Here is a 17,104-nt window from a genome sequence, read left to right as displayed (position 1 = left end):
TGGAAAGGCTCCAGCAGAGCTGCTGGTAACTGAAGTGGGTCTTGAAGAATGAGCCAGCCAGGCCAGCAGGGAGGAGCATCACAGCAGAGGAATCAATGTGGGAAAAGGCAGTAAATCCTAAAAGAAAAAGGCCTGCTTAGGGCAATGGAAAAACCTCAGTGTAACTGAAAGTAGGGCAAGTTGGGGAAGTGGTAGGGGATGAGTTTGGAATGATAAGTTGGAACTAGCTCTGCTCCATATTTATCCAAGCACCTGACATGGTTTTGGTAGACTTGATGCAAGGAGTCAGAGGTACAGAGATGTCTGTTACCTTGATCCCTACCAATAAGGAGCTGATTAGAGTCTAGTGGAGAAGACAAATACAGAAAACCTGGAATTTTAGGCCAGGCGCAGTGGCTCACACCTGTAATCCCAGCACTTTGGGAGGCCGAGGTGGGCGGATCATGAGGTCAGGAGATCGACACCATCCTGGCTAACACGGTGAAACCCTGTCTCTACTAAAAATACAAAAAATTAGCCGGGTGTGGTGGCGGGCGCCTGTAGTCCCAGCTACTTGGGAGGCTGAGGCAGGAGAATGGCGTGAACCCAGGAGGCGGAGCTTGCAGTGAGCCGAGATTGCACCACTGCACTCCAGCCTGGGCACCAGAGCAAGACTGTCTCAAAAAAAAACTGGAATTTTAAGCAAACAAGATTTTGTTTTGTTTTGTTTTTGAAACAGGATCTCACTTTGTTGACCAGGCTGGCCTTGAACTCTCAGATTCCAGAGATTCTCCTGCCTCAGCCTCCTGAGTAGCTAGGATTACAGGTGCAAGCCATTGTTAGTCTGACGTTAATAGGCAACTAGTGGAGTCTTCAGTCTCTGGTCAACATAAAATTTAATTGTGTGACTAAAGACACATCTATCAAAACGACATTGCAAAACAATGGGCTGAAGTCGGTACTAGTGGAAAAACTTCTTTTGTTTCTTAAATTGGGAGATTAAACCTGAGGGAAGAGAGGGTAAGAATAGGAAGGAGAAAGAAATGGTAGGTGAGAGACAGACTGAAGATTACCTAAGTATTGACTTATACTCAATGTTGTCCATTTCCTAACATCAGCTCATCCTTTCTTACTTGTCTCTACTCAATGCTCCCAGGTTATACTACTTATATTAAGAGCCAACAACTATACAGTGTACATTCAAAATATGCTGGTTTCATCTCTGTATGGGCTTTTTCTGATGGTGAATGCAATGGGCGAATAACAGCTACCATATTAGAAGCTACTACCAACTTCAAATAATTGAAAATTGTTTCTAAGATTAGCCTCCCACTTACTAGACATGGTGATATTATCATGTCCTTATGCTCCCACCAACCCACCCGCAACAATGACAGGTCTTTAGTGGATAAGCCTACAGCCCATTCACTGTGCAGGCCAGTGTGTCAGGGACCGGACATCTGCCTGTCCTGATTTGTGACCTGGCAGCTTTGAAGAGCTTCACCTCATCCTACTGATGCCTTCAGTTGATCCCCTTAGCCCTGTGGTTTCTATTTCCTGGCCTTGAGCATGTTGACTCCAAGTAGGCCCTTTCTATGCAATGAATCTTCATTTATTGTTCTTTCCTTTCAAGAAACCATAAAGCCAAAAATAACCAAAACCATTGAGTAGATTTTCTCTACCTTTGTTTTACAAATGACCAAATTGAGGACCAAAGAAATCCTCTTGCTAGGAAAAGGGGAAAGATCTCCTGACCAAGGCTGCTTTAATAGGATTGAAACAAAACAACACTTGATGTGGGTGGAAACAGATGTTTCTTTCCATTTTTGATCAGATGAGGAAGATTCTTTTGAAAGGATAATTATTCCTCTAAATCCTTAGGATATAGATTATTCAATGCTGGTCAAGATAGTATCAAATTTAAAAAAATAGTCAAAATCAAATCAAAATGGATTAAAAACTTGAATCTAAGACCTCAAACTATGAAACTACTAAAAGAAAACATTGGAGAAACTCTCCAGGACATTGATCTGGGCAAAGATTTCTGGAGTAATACCCCACAAACACAGGCAACCAAAGCAAAAATGGACAAATGGAATCACATCCAAAAGCTTCAGCACAGCAAAGGAAACAATCAATAAAGTGAAGAGAGAACCCACAGAATGGGAGAAAATATTTGCAAACTCCTCATCTGACAAGGGATTAAAAACCAGAATATATAAGGAGTGCAAACAACTCTACAGGAAAAGAAATTAGTAATCCAATTTAAAAACAGGCAAACGATTTAAACAGACATTTCTCAAAAGAAGACATATAAATGGCAAATAGGCATATGAAAAAGTGCTCAGCATCATTGATCATCAGAGAAATGCAAATCAAAACTACAATGAGATATCATCTCACCGCAGGTAAAATGGTTTTTATCCAAAAGTCACACAATAACAGATGCTGACGAGGATGTGGAGAAAAGGGAAACTTCATACATGGGTGATGGGAATGTAAATTAGTACAACTACTACGGAGAAGAATTTAGAGGTTCCTCAAAAAACTGAAAATCAAACTATCATATGATCCAGCAATCCTACTCCCAGGTATATTCCCCAAAGAAAGGAAATCAGTATATTCAAGAAATATCTGCACTCCCATTTTTATTGCAGTACTATTCAGAATAGTCAAGATTTGGAAACAACCTAAGTGTCCAGCAACAGACAAGTGGGTAAAGAAAGCATGGTACATATGGAGTACCATTCAGTCATAAAAACGAATGAGATTTTGTCATTTGCAACAACATGGATGGAACTGGAGGACATTATGTTAAGTGAAATAAGCCTAGCACAGAAAGACAAACTTCACATGTCCTCATTTATTTGTGGGAGCTAAAAATTAAACCAATTGAACTCATGGAGATAGAGGGTAGAATGATGGTTACCAGAGGCTGGGAAGGGTAGTGGGGATTGGGGGAAGTGGGCATGGTTAATGGGTACTCAAATATAGTTAGATAGAATGTATAAGATTTAGCATTTCATAGCACAACAGGGCAATTAAAGTCAACAATAATGTGTTGTACATTTAAGAGTATAGGCCAGGCACCGGGGCTCACGCCTGAAATCCCAGCACTTTGGGAGGCCAAGGTGGGTGGATCACCTGAGGTCAGGAGTTTGAGACCAGCCTAACCAACATGGTGAAACCCTGTCTCTACTAAAAATACAAAAATTAGCTGGGCGTGGTCACATGAGCCTGTAGTCCCAGCTACTTGGGAGGCTGAGGCAGGAGAATCCCTTGAACCTGAGAGGCGGAGGTCACAGTGAGCCAAGATCGCACCAATGCACTCTAGCCTGGGCGACAGAACGAGACTCCCTCTCAAAAAAAAAAGAGTATAATTGAATTGTTTGTAACACAAAGAAAGGATAAATGCTTAAGGTGGTGGGTATGCCATTTACCCTGATGTGATTATTACATGCTGCATGTCTGTATCAAAGTATTTCATGTGCCCCATAAATATATACACCTACTATGCATCCACAAAAATTGAAAGTACATATATGGTCATACTTCTCACTTGCCCTTTAATTTTTTTTTTTTTTTTTTTTAGAGATGGGGTCTCACTCTGTCACCCAGGCTGGAGTGCAATGGTATGATCATGGCTCACTGTAACCACAAACTCCTGGCTTTAAGTGACCCTCCCACTTTGGCCTCATAAAATGCTGGGACTACTGGCATAAGCCACGGTGCCTGGCCACTTCAGCACTTTAAAGGAAGCAATGGTTCTCAGCGTGGGGTCCTCAGACCAGCAGCATTGCCACCATCTGGTAACTTCTTAGAAATGCAAATTTTCAGGCCCTAGCTCAGACCTATTTTATCAGACACTCTAGGGGCAGAGGCCAGCAATCTATGTTTAAACAGGTCTTGTAGATGATTCTCATGCATGATAAAGTTTGAGAACCACTGCCTTAAAGACAATATAATTTCTTTCAGAGAAACAAGATAAAATAGTAGGCGAACAAATGAGAAATTCTAAATCTAATACCTAGGCTGTAATGGAGAACACCTTTCTTAACTCCAGTACCTATAAAAAAAAAGTCATTTGGACCAGGTGCAGTAGCTCATGCCTGTAATCCCAGCATTTTGGGAGGCCAAGGTGGGCAGATCACCTGAGGTAAGGAGTTTGAGACCAGCCTGACCAACATGGAGAAACTCCGTCTCTACTGAAAATATAAAAATTAGCCAGGTATGGAGGCATGCCCCTATAATCCCAGCTACTCAGGAGGCTGAGGCAGGAGAATCGCTTAAACCCGGGAGGCAGAGGTTGCAGTGAGCCAAGATCGCGCCACTACACTCCAGCCTAGGCAACAACAGCGAAACTCCGTCTCAGAAAAAAAAAAAAAAAAAAAAAGTCATTTGGGGTTCTATTTTACTGAGAATCATAATTAGGCCGGAAATATGACTCAATCATAAAAAAGCTAGTACAGTGCTGTATGGATAACATTCAATTATCTAGAATAATGGTTGTTTCCTCTGTTCTGCATTCACTGACCATTCTTGGAGTGCTGTGTTCTATTTTAAGTGCTGGGTAAGGAAAACATCAATAAACTGCAATAGACACAGAAGGGAAATTAAGATGTTGAAAAGTGTAGAAACAAAATCCTTGTAATAACTGGGTTACCATTCTGGAAAACTTCAAGCACTCATACAGTAAGTTACTTATCACCTTGAGAGGGAGGCTACATTAGATCACCTCTGAGGACCCTTTTCTCTACGACTATGTAAAAATCTTTATTAGCTCAATACTATAAACAGCCCAAGTATAATGTAGAAATAGAAATGCTGCTGTATGTCTATTATGTATAAGCTTGAGGAAGAGAGGTAAGGAAGAAGGTTTGTAATTTTTTGCTGTGTAAAAAAATCATTGTTGGCATAAAGCCAAGGGCATTGAGTTTCTTTTGCACCTGTTCTCATTCTCCTACTGTAATCCATGAGAATTAGAAAAACTTCCCACTCCTTTTGCTCTTTTTTTTAAAATTTTTTTTGAGATGGAGTTTTGCTCTTATCTTTTTTATTGTTTAATGTTATTATCTTTTTTTCTAAAATTGTCTTTTTTTTTTTGAGACAGAGTTTTGCTCTTTTTGCCCAGGCTAGAGTGCAACGGCGTGATCTCGGCTCACTGCAACGCAATCTCTGCCTCCTGGGTTCAAGTGATTCTCCTGCCTCAGCCTCCCGAGTAGCTGGGATTACAGGCATGGACCACCATGCCCAGCTAATTTTGTATTTTTAGTAGACATGGGGGGTGGTTTCTCTATGTTGGTCAGGCTGGTCTCGAACTCCTGACCTCAGGTGATCTGCCCGCCTCAGCCTCCCAAAGTGCTGGGATTACAGTCGGGAGCCACCACGCCAGGCCAGTCCTTTTCCTCTTTATTCATGTGAGTCATTTTCTCAGAGCTTTGTAGGGCAATTTTAGAACAGTCTAGATTTACGAGGAGTCAGTACCTGAAGTCTGTTCACTTTACAGAAAGTCTACGAAATCTCTCCTTCTTCCTACGTGAGCCACTTACTTTCATTTTCAGGAATACTGAAGAGAGTAAGAATCCTTGCAAATTCCAGGAAAAAAAAAGTCCTATATGATGTTAAAAAAAAAAGTGTCTTTTATAAAGGCAGCCGGAAATAATAATGGATTTCTTAAGTTTCTTAAAATTAGGGTTTAAATTTTTTTTAATTTTTAAATGTTCTTTTTTCTTTTTTCTTTTTTTTGAGATGGAGTTTCACTCTTGTTACCCAGGCTGGAGTGCAATGGCATGATCTCGGCTCACTGCAACCTCCGCCTCCCAGGTTCAAGCGATTCTCCTGCCTCAGCCTCCCGAGAAGCTGGGATTACAGGCATGCGCCACCACACCCAGCTAATTTTGTATTTTTAGTAGAGACGGATTTCTCCATGTTGGTCAGGCTGGTCTCAAACTACCCACCTCAGGTGATCCACCCGCCTTGGCCTCCCAAAGTGCTGGGATTACAGGCATGAGCCACCACACCTGGCCTAAATGGTCTCTTAATAATCCCCACAATCTCCAAGTGTCAAGGGAGAGACCAGGTGTAGGTAACTGAATCATGGGGGCAGTTTCCCCCATGCTGTTCTCATAAAAATGAGTTCTCACAAGATCTGATGGTCTTATAAGTGTGTGGTAGTTCCTCCTGCGTTCATTCTCTCTCCTGCGTGTGAAAAAGGTGCCTTGCTTCCCATTTGCCTTCTGCCATAATTCCTGAGGCCACCCCAGCCATGTGCAACTGTGAGTCAATTAAACCTCCTTCCTTTCTAAATTACCCAGTCTTGGGCAGTTCTTTATAGCAGTGTGAGAATGAATACAGGGAGCAAGATGTTGGAACAGGAAAAACTAAATAAGAATAACTTGGTCTAATTTCTTTTTTTTTTTTTTAGAGACATGGTCTCCTTTTGTTGCCCAGGCTGGAGTGCAGCGGTGCCATCATAGCTCACTGCAGCCTCAAACTCCTGGGCTTAAGGGATCCTCCCACCTCAGCCTCCCTAGTAGCTGGGATTACAGGTGTGCACCACCAGGTCCAGCTAATTTTGTTGTTGTTGTTGTAGAGACAGGGTCTTGCTCTGTTGCCCAGGCTGGCCTTGAACTCATGGGGTCAAACAATCCCCCCAGCTCGGCCTCCCAAAGTGCTGGGATTACAGGTGTAAGCCACTGCAGCTGGCCTAAATTCTTGCTATGTTAGCTTGCATAGGATTTGGCACATAATAGAAGCTCAAATTCAATTTTTCATATCTAAAGTAGGAATAAAATATATACTTTGCAGATTAGATAATATATATTTTATTCAAATTTTCTTCTTCCTTGGAATAAAGGATCCTAGGGCAAGAACAAATCATATTTATCTTATTTCCTTATGCCTAGACCTAGCATAACTTGACACACAGTAGACACCTCATGAATAAAGAATTCCTTTTTGGGAAAAAGATTTCTAGTACTTTTCTTTCTCTTCTGACGGATTTTTGCTAGCCTTTTGTTTTTTCCAAATGTCTTCCACTTCACATCAGTTCCTATAACAGAGCACTTGGGCAGGTCAGAAATGGAAGAAGAATAGTTGATACACAGAATCAGATGAGAATTCTTTTTCAATGATATAACCTTCCTTCCCTAAATTCTGATACAACCACATTTTCTCCCCAGAGGAGTTCTCACCACTCTCATGCATCACTATTACTTATGGAAAAATAAGAATGATTTTGTTCAGTATTATATTTTTTAGATGTGATGGGACAGAGAAAATATTAGGAATCACCAATGTAAGGGCTTCTGAGAATACATAAAATGTACAGGGCAGATGCGGTGGCTCATGCCGGTAATCGCGGCACTTTGGGAGGCCACAGCGGGAGGAACACCTGAGGTCAGGAGTTCGAGACCAACTTGGTCAACATGGTGAAACCACGTTTCTACTAAAAATACAAAAATTAGCCGGCATGGTGGCGCACGCCTGTAATCCCAGCTACTTGGGAGGCTGAGGCAGGAGAATCATTTGAACCCAGGAGGTGGAGGTTGCTCCGAGCCGAGACTACGCCATTGCGCTCCAGCCTGGGCGACAAGAGTGAAACTCTGTCTCAAAAAAAAAAAAAAAGTACGAATATCTTCACAGGATCATATGAGCTTTGATCATCAGAATCATAGGTGAGAGCATCTAACATAGGTCTATTAGGATACATTTCCTAAAGTTTCTCACACCAAACACCAAAGCCACAGAAATGGAGTTGATACTGCTTCATGGATACATGGAGTCAAATATCCTGTCTCCCCGCCTAGTCTTTCTGAACTGGTCCTTACCAGGGTTTTCAATAAGACACCCCTCCCTTATCCCATTAAGAATAAAGGCAATATTACTGACAGATCATAACCAACAGGGTAGTCGGCTTTCCAGTTCTCCTATTTTTTTTTTAAAAACAGGGTTTTACTCCCATCACCCAGGCTGGAGTGCAATGATGCGATCTCTGCTCACTGCAGCCTCTACCTCCCGCGCTCAAGCAATCCTCCTGCCTCCTAGAGGCACACACCAATGTGCCTGGCTAATTTTTAAAATTTTTTTCTAGAGATGGGATTTTACCATGTTGGCCAGGCTGGTCTCGAACTCCTGACCTCCTGACCACAAGTGATCTGCCTGCTTTAGCCTTCCAAAGTGCTGGGATTACAGGTGTGAGCCACTATGCCTGAAGAGTTGGCCTAAAGTTGATAGTTTTTCCCCATTTTTGTATTGTTATAGGGAATCCCTAAAATAATATCATACTCAGTGCAGGTCTGACAGCCCTCACTGTGAATGACATATATGTTCTTTCTTTTTTTTTGTTTGAGACAGAGTTTCACTCTTGTTGCCCAGGCTGGAGTGCAATGGCACAATCTCGGCTCACTACAACCTCCACCTCCTGGTTCAAGCGATTCTCCTGCCTCAGTCTCCCAAGTAGCTGGGATTACAGGTATGTACCACCATGCCCGGCTAATTTTGTATTTTTAGTAGAAACAGGGTTTCTCCATGTTGGTCAGGCTGGTCTCGAACTCCCGACCTCAGGTGATCTCCCTGCCTCGGCCTCCCAAAGGGCTGGGATTACAGGCATGAGCCACCACGCCCAGCCAATGACATCTATTTTCTACTATAAAACTTGAATTCCATTTCTAAAGTCTGTGCATGACTGATTTAATATTTAATAGAAAATAAGTGTGTCAGAACTTAATTTTTTTCTGGTACCCTTTTCTTAAGTTCTAATAGCATATATGCAAGAACACCATATTTTACTGTTGAGGGATTTCAGTTGCCAAGTACTATGTATGCAATCTAATATCAATGATCCTTAGTGAACAGCATGTTCTATCAAGTTCTCCTGAAGTCAGAAGATGACTCTAGGAGTACAAGTGTAAAAGAGCTGGATGACAGTGCACTCATGTTACAGCCATTCCAAGATGCAAAGGATTCGATCCTTCAGAATATCTATGATAATGGACACTCCGCTCTATCTGTGGCTTAGATTAACCTCCACAGCAACTCAGCTGATTATAGAACACTTCCCATGTGATGACAAGTGCCATTTGAGGAGGTAATTAAAGGTTACTCAATCCAATACCCAAAGAAGAAAAAAGGAACATGCACTGAAAATATTCACAGGCACCTATGTAATTAAAATCAAGGTACAAGACTGCATACCTAATTTTTTTTTTTTTTGAGATGGAGTCTCGCTCTGTCACCCAGGCTAGAGTGCAGTGGCACGATCTTGACTCACTGCAACCTCCACCTCCCAGGTTCAAACGATTCTCCTGCCTCAGCCTCCTGAGCAGCCGGGACTACAGGCGCGCGCCACCGTGCCTGGCTAATTTTTGTATATTTAGTAGAGATGGGGTTTCACCATATTGGCCAGGCTGGTCTTGAACTCCTGACCTTGTGATCTGCCCACCTCAGCCTCCCAAAGTGCTGGGATTACAGGCACGAGCCACCACACCCGGCCACTGAAAGCAAATCTATTGGAGATTTTTTTTTCCTTCCAGAATTATTACCACATAGATCTCCACTGTCACATCAAGTCACAGATATTCTAAGTACTCACGGAAATTAACTGCTATGGAGAGGGGTAGCCCAGGATGTAATCATCACAGTTTACACTTCAAACCAAAAGTCCTGTCCCTTCCTTAAGGAATGAGCCCCCAGGGTAACATTGAAAATATAGAACTCAGGCTGGACGTGGTGGCTCACGCCTGTAATCCCAGCACTCTGGGAGGCTGAGGTGGGCAGATCACAAGGTCAGGAGATCGAGACCATCCTGGCCAACATGGTGAAACCCCAACTCTACTAAAAATGCAAAAATTAGCTGGGTGCAGTGGTGCATGCCTGTAATCCCAGCTACTCGGGAGGCTGAGGCAGGAGAATTGCTTGAACCAGGGAGTCAGAGGTTGCAGTGAGATCACACCACTACACTCCAGCCTGGCAACAGAGCAAGACTCTATCTCAAACAAAAAAAAAAAAAGAAAGAAAATATAGAACTCACTGGAACCCCTGAATCAGGGTGAATGGAATCATGCCTTTTTTTTTTTTTTTTTTTTTTTAAGACTGAGTCTTGCTCTTGTCGCCCAGGCTGGAGTGCAATGGCATGATTTTGGCTCACTGCAACCTCCGCTTCCTGGGTTCAAGCGATTCCTGCCTCAGCCTCCTGAGTAGCTGAGATTACAGGCTCCTGCCAACATGCCCAGCTAATTTTTGCATTTTTAGTAGAGACGGGGTTTTGCCATGTTGGCCAGGCTAGTCTCGAACTCCTGACCTCAGGTGATCCACCTGCCTTGGCCTCCCAAAGTGCTGGGATTACACATGTGAGCCACCGCGCCCAGCCTGTCTTTCTTTACTATCTTTTTTCCACATCACTACATCCTGCTATGTTCTAGGCACTCTGCAAAGAACTGGGCATGCAGTGTTAAACGAAAGACTTAGGTCCCATGACTCCATAAGCCTAATAAATTAGAGGGAGAGACAGACATGAAATGAATATGCAATTATAAGTTGTGGTAAATACTGAAAAGTAGAGGGGAGAAAAGCAAAAGCTGAAATTAATGAGTATCAGGGAGGGCTTCCTTGAGGAAGTAAAATTTAAGCTAAGCTCCAAAGGATGAGTAAGAGCCAACCAGTGACAGAAAGAGAACTTTGAGGCCGGGCGCAGTGGCTCATGCCTGTAATCCCAGCACTTTGGGGGGCCGAGGAGAGCAGATCGCTTGAGCTCACAAGTTCGAGACTCAGCCTGGGCAACATGATGATGAAACACCGTCTCTTCAAAAAAAAAAAAAAAAAAGCACTCTAGACAGAGAGACTAGCTGGAGGGCAAGGTTCTTGCTAAAACATCTTCCCTTTACAGAATAAAATACATTTCTCTCAAAAGTGGTCTCATTAATGTTATCTACATTTAAGGAAAAAGAAAAAAAGTGGTCTCATAATTCAGTCTAAAGCATGCTGTTTGTGTCACCTGCTTCCTTTGAGTCTAATATTCCAGAGATGGAATTATTATTTAAAAAAATAAATGACCGAGCTTAGTGGCTCATGCCTGTAAACTCAATGCTTTCAGAAGCCAAGGTGGGAGGATAGCTCGAAGCCAGGAATTTGAGACCAGCCTGGGCAACATAGCAAGATCTCATCTTTACCAAAAATAAAAAATAAAAAAATAATAATTAAAGAATTATCCAGTTGTGAAGGTGCACACCTGTAGTTCCAGCTACTCAGGAAGCTGAGGTAAGGATCACTTGAACCCAGGAGTTCAAGGTTACAGTGAGCTATTACTGCACCACTGCAGTCCGGCCTGGGTGATAGAGCGAGACCCTGTCTCCAAATTTTAAAAAATGGCAGAATATAACAATATAATTACTGCTTGACAAAAAGGAGCTATTGGCTCTTAAGGATGCATATAAGAAAAGTCAAAATCCCCTGATGTTTTTAACAAACATTTTATCATTCTTGAGCAGCTCAGAAAGAAAAGATGGTTATCTTGTGGTTTGATCTCTGAGTTATCTAATTATTTTTGGAAGTCAGAAGAATCATTTACCCAGGAAATCTCTAACTGCCAGGAAACCTCTTATGTGAGGTAAGTCAGATGATGTCACTGATCTTATCTGCTTGCAAAACCTGTAATCCAGTCCTTTAAAGCAATAATTCCTGGTTAACTTCCACACCCATCCAGAATCAGCATTGGACCCAGCCCTCCTTGCCCAGGACTTCCCTCAGTGTGTTTTCACCCACATGTCCCCATTAGGGATCCCTAAGCACGTGAACCCCAGCTATACCACATATCTGTCCCCTGCCTTTTCCTAACCATGGGGTAAATCATGACTTCTAATGGCTCTAGATCCTTCAGAGTGACATGCTCTTGAGCTTCTGCTCAAGAGTGAAACACTAACACAGGACACCTGAAGGTCTTGTGTTCCAATTACCACCTCTAGACAGCCCTAGGGTATTACAGAACCTTGGATTTCTGAACAATCTGCTCCTGCTTCAAGGCCATGATAGCATCCTGGTCTTTGTGGTGAGATTTTACCACTTCACTTCCCCATCCTCCTCCTCCCCGCCACCCCCCCGACTCACACCACCACCCCATGTGGGTTCTCTGTGAGAGGACATCACTTCCTGTAAGAAATCTGCTCTAGGCCTGATTTTATAGAATTGAAAAAGTGTAGTGAACCTCCACTATCACCACCACCCTCTTCTATTAATGGAGTGAACACCAGGAGACAGAGTGCTTACTTTATTATATGCCTGATTCATTTACTACTTGTGAAAAAGGCATGAATGTCATCACCATCCCCATTTTACAAATGATGAAACAGTGACAGAATTTCATAGACTTCCTGGGATTAGAACCAAGCCTATCCCCTTTAAAGCCTAGGATTTAACTACAAAATCCCACAGGCAATCTGATTCCACCATTCCTAGTTTGTTTCCCTGCTTAGGTCAGCTGTCTTCAATGACCCTGAAGACCTGTAAAATCATGGAGGACCTAGCTTCATGGGCCACCTTCAATTTGGGCCAAACTGAGCAGCATGTGGACTGGATTTCTGCTGGAGCAGGTACACAGTACCACGGAACTGACCAGTACACGGCCTGCCCCAGACTGCTGCTTAGATGCAGCCTAGGACCACAGTCCAGAGGGCCTGGCATTCTTCCAGCCAAAGCAGCACCCTGGGTACTAATGGTCAGGGTTCAACCTTCTTCACAGAGTTGCTAGGAGACAAGAAAATACTTATAACTCAGTAAACTCAGTGATAGTAGTCACTATCATTCCATCCTTATGCTTCCTTCTAACTTCCTCTAGCTCCCCAGGGACCTATTGTGAAACAACTCCCTAGCCCAGTTCCTCCTACAGAGCAGCTTGAGCAGGAAAAGCCCGTGACCATCGGCTCTGCTCCCTCAACACCTAACAAGCTCCTACTTAGCCATTCCAATTGCCAACTCCCTAGGCCATTAAGATCAATAACAAATATCTCTGCATGCTTTTCTCTTGAACTTGCTATAGACCACAGGGGTTTCCCACACAGCCCTGGAGCTAGATCACTGTATTCAAATTCTGTCTTTGTTACTTACCAGCTGTGTGACCTTGTATGATTGACTTAACCTCTCTGAGCCTCAGTTTATCATTTTTAAAATGGGGATAATCATCAAGCCTATCTCATAGGATTGCTGTGAGGATTTTCTCTCTTTTTTTTTGAGACAGGTTTTTTTGGGTTTTTTTGTTTGTTTTTTGAGATAGAGTTTCGCTTTTGTTGCCCATGCTGGAGTGCAATGGCGTGATCTCAGCTCACTGCAACCTCCGTCTCCCAGGTTCAAGTGATTCTCCTGCCTCAGCCTCCCGAGTAGCTGGGATTACAGGTGACCCCCACCACACCCGGCTAATTTTTTTTTTTTTTTTTTGTATTTTTAGTAGAGACAGGGTTTCACCATGTTGGTCAGGCTGGTCTTGAACTCCTGACCTTAGGTGATCCATCCGCCTCAGCCTCCCAAAGTGCTGGGATTATAGGCATGAGCCACTGCACCCGGCCTGAGACAGGTTCTTGTTTTATCACCCAGGCTGGAGTGCAGTGGCACGATCTCAGTTCACTTCAACCTCCGTCCTTCCAGGCTCAAGCAATCCTCCCACCTCAGCCTCCCGAGTAGCTGGGACTGAAGGCGCATGCCACCATGCCTTGCTAATTTTTGTATTTTTAGTAGTAGAGACGGGGTTTCACCGTGTTGGCCAGGCTGGTCTCGAACTCTTGGCCTCAAGTAATCTGCCCACTTGGCCTCCCAAAGTCCTGGATTACAGGTGTGAGCCACTGTACCTGGCTGTATCTTTCTCTTTATTCTCTATCATCTTTATTTCTATCCATTATCTATCTACCTACCTGTCTAATATATTTATGTTTTAATTTCATCCACTTTCTGAAAGGATTTTATGGAAAAAACCCTAAAACTAAAAAACCCCTAAAAACTCATATGAGAAAACACCACACACACATTTGTGTATATATTACATAAAACTACATACTACATAAAATAATCTTCAAAGTATCATTTTATATTTGTTGAGCCAGGGTAAATTAAAAGTAAATGTTCCCAATTATGGTCAGATTAAGGTAAAAGTGGTTTACTCATACATTGCTGACACAAATATAAATTGACTCAGACTTTTTGGAAAGCACTTTAAAAGTACATTTCAAGAGCTAATAAAAAGTCTGCATTATTAATTGCAGAAATAATAATGTAAGGAATTTCCTCTTAGAAAAATTCCAATATAAGGAAAAGTTTAAGCATACAAGAATATGAACTCAAATTCTAAAAACTGGTTAACAATCCAGGCCAGGCGCGGTGGCTCACACCTGTAATCCCAGCCTTTGGGAGGCCGACGTGGGCGAACCACAAGGTCAGAAGATCGAGACCATCCTGGCCAACATGGTGAAACCCTGTCTCTATCAAAAAAATACAAAAAATTAGCCGGGCATGGTGGCGCACGCCTGTAGTCCCAGCTACTCAGGAGGCTGAGGCAGGGGAATGGCTTGAACCTGGGAGGCGGAGGTTGCAGTGAGCCAAGATCACGCCACTGCACTCCAGCCTGGCGACAGAGCACGTCTAAAAACAACAACAACAACAACAAAAAATTAGGCAGGTGTAGTGGCACGTGCCCACAGTCCCATCTATTTGAGGGGCTGAGGCAGGAGGATCGCTTGAACCTGGGAGGTCAAGGTTGCAGTGAGCCGAGATGGCGCCACTGTACTATGGCCTGTCTCAAAAAAATAAAAATAAAATAGCTTAAGTAAACAATGATGTATCCACTCTGCCTTACCTCACAACTATACAAAAATGAAAATTATAAAAGCCACTCTACAAAGAAGAACTAAAACGCCAAGGCTGAAAAGAAAAAAGCATCATTCACAATGAATATAGGAAATAATGAGCAATATGTACATTTACCATACAAACATATGGATAAATATTAACCATGAATAAAACGACACATTAATGAAGATGAATGACTACTTTTTGTTTCTAGTGTAGTGTCATAATAACACTATTTGCATTTTTTTTTTTTTTTTTTTTGAGACAGAGTCTCGTTCTGTCGCCCAGGCTGGAGTGCAGTGGCACGATCTTGGCTCACTGCAAGCTCCGCCTCCCGGGTTCACACCATTCTCCTGCCTCAGCCTCCTGAGTAGCTGGGACTACAGGCGCCCACCACCACGCCTGGCTAATTTTTTTATTTTTTTAGTAGAGACAGGGTTTCACCGTGTTAGCCAGGATGGTCTCAATCTCCTGACCTCGTGATCTGCTTGCCTCGGCCTCCCAAAGTGCTGGGATTACAGGTGTGAGCCACCACGCCCAGCCTTATTTGCATTATTTTTAAATGTTCTAAACATGGCTATAACCATGGTTAGTGTACTAAACTTAGATCTCTCTTTCTCTTTTTTTTTTTTTTTTTTTTTTTGAGACAGTCTTGCTCTGTTGCCCAGGCTGGAGTACAGTGGCTCCATCTCGGCTCACTGCAACCTCTGCCTCCCAGGTTCATGCGATTCTTCTGCCTCAGCCTCCCTAGTAGCTGGGATTACACACGCCCGCCAATGTACCCAGCTAGTTTTTGTATTTTTAGTAGAGATGGGGTTTCACCATATTGGCCCAGCTGGTAAACTTAGATCTTAACTGTGCATTTTGGATCATTTTAGTTGATTATGCCCATGATTACCTGTTAGAGATAATGTGTAATTTCATAAATGAGTGATTACACATTAGTCGTTCTTATCAGTTTCAACTGAACACTTTCACACATTGTAAACAGTCACATAGTTACCATAACCTTAACTTAAATCATTATCCTTTATAAGGTATCTATAAATATAAATCTATTAAATGGCTTTCCTAATGTGTCCTGAATTCAGACATTGCTGTAATACATGTAACAAAAATCCTTACCACAGGCCTCCGTTCCGATCTGTGATGAGTAATACAATGATCCAGCAAGCTGTCTTCATCCAGTTCCCTCTGACAAAAGGGACATACACACCTGGAAATAGCACAGAATACAAATAATATTAAAATGGTTGGCAACTAGATAGTAGTCACTTTTTTTTTCTTTTTTTTTTTTTTTTGAGACAAGAGTCTTGCTCTGTGGCCCAGGCTGGAGTGCAGTGGCATGATTTCAGCTCAATGCAACCTCCCCACCTCCCGGGTTCAAGGGATCCTCCTGCCTCAGCCTCCCAAGTGGCAGGGATTACAAGCCCCCACAACCACACCAGGCTAATCTTTGTATTTTTAGTAGAGATGGGGTTTCACCATGTTGGCCAGGATGGTCTCAAACTCCTGACTTAAGGTGATCCACCCACCTCGGCCTCCCAAAGTGCTGGGATTACAGGCGTGAGCCACCACACCTGGTCACATATCTGAATTTGGACTAGCCACATTTCAAGTGCCCAGTGGACACATCTTGGACAGCACAGATAAGCGACAAATATTCCTAAGTGTACATAAGGATTTAATAAGGTAGCTGCAGGTCACTTTTCTTTTTCTGTCTTTCTTTCTTTTTTTTTTTTTTGGAGAGGGAGTCTCGCTCTGTTACCCAGGCTGGAGTGCAGTGGTGCAATCTTGGCTCACCGCAACCTCCACTTCCTGGGCTCAAATGATCCTCCTGTCTCAGCCTCCCGAGTAGCTCAGACCACAGGCACATGCCACCATGCTAATTTTTTGTATTTTTAATAGAGGTAGGAGTTTCACCATGTTGCCCAAGCTGGTCTCAAACTCCTGAGCTCAAGCAATCCACCCGCCTTGACCTCCCAAAGTGCTGAGATTTCGGGTGTGAGCCACCTCGCCCGGACTGCAGGTCACTTTTCCTTCTTCACTGGAAACTAACAATATAGGCTGATGCACATAGTTATATGCTAGTGAAGTTGGAAAACAAATAACACCCCATCTAAATGTTATGTGAATTCGGAAAGGGAGGAAGAAAAAGGTAATCCAAGGACAGCTGGGTGCTGCAATACTCAGTTTCTCAGTTAATGCATGCTCAGATTGCACTTCTCTCCTAAAGAGAAGTGCAGTGAGCTGGTATCGCACCATTGCACTCCAGCCTGGGCAACAGGCGTGAAACTCT

General features: G+C 42.9%; 1 protein-coding gene across 4 annotated transcripts in view; it reads right to left on the bottom strand.

The window, feature by feature from the left end:
* RNF125 (ring finger protein 125) overlaps positions 1-17,104 on the bottom strand; it is a 54,431-nt gene that overhangs the window by 11,477 nt on the left and 25,850 nt on the right. For all 4 annotated transcript variants that reach the window (XM_034943534.2, XM_055102640.1, XM_055102641.2 and 1 more), the window contains exon 4: positions 15,931-16,021. In XM_034943534.2, coding sequence (XP_034799425.1) covers positions 15,931-16,021 — 91 coding nt within the window. The remainder of the gene's footprint in view (positions 1-15,930; positions 16,022-17,104) is intronic.

The sequence above is a fragment of the Pan paniscus genome, chromosome 17, assembly GCF_029289425.2.
Source record: "Pan paniscus chromosome 17, NHGRI_mPanPan1-v2.0_pri, whole genome shotgun sequence".
NCBI classification, from domain to species: Eukaryota; Metazoa; Chordata; class Mammalia; order Primates; family Hominidae; genus Pan; species Pan paniscus.
Note: the sequence above shows the minus strand (reverse complement) of the source record. Positions and strands in the feature narration are given on the sequence as shown.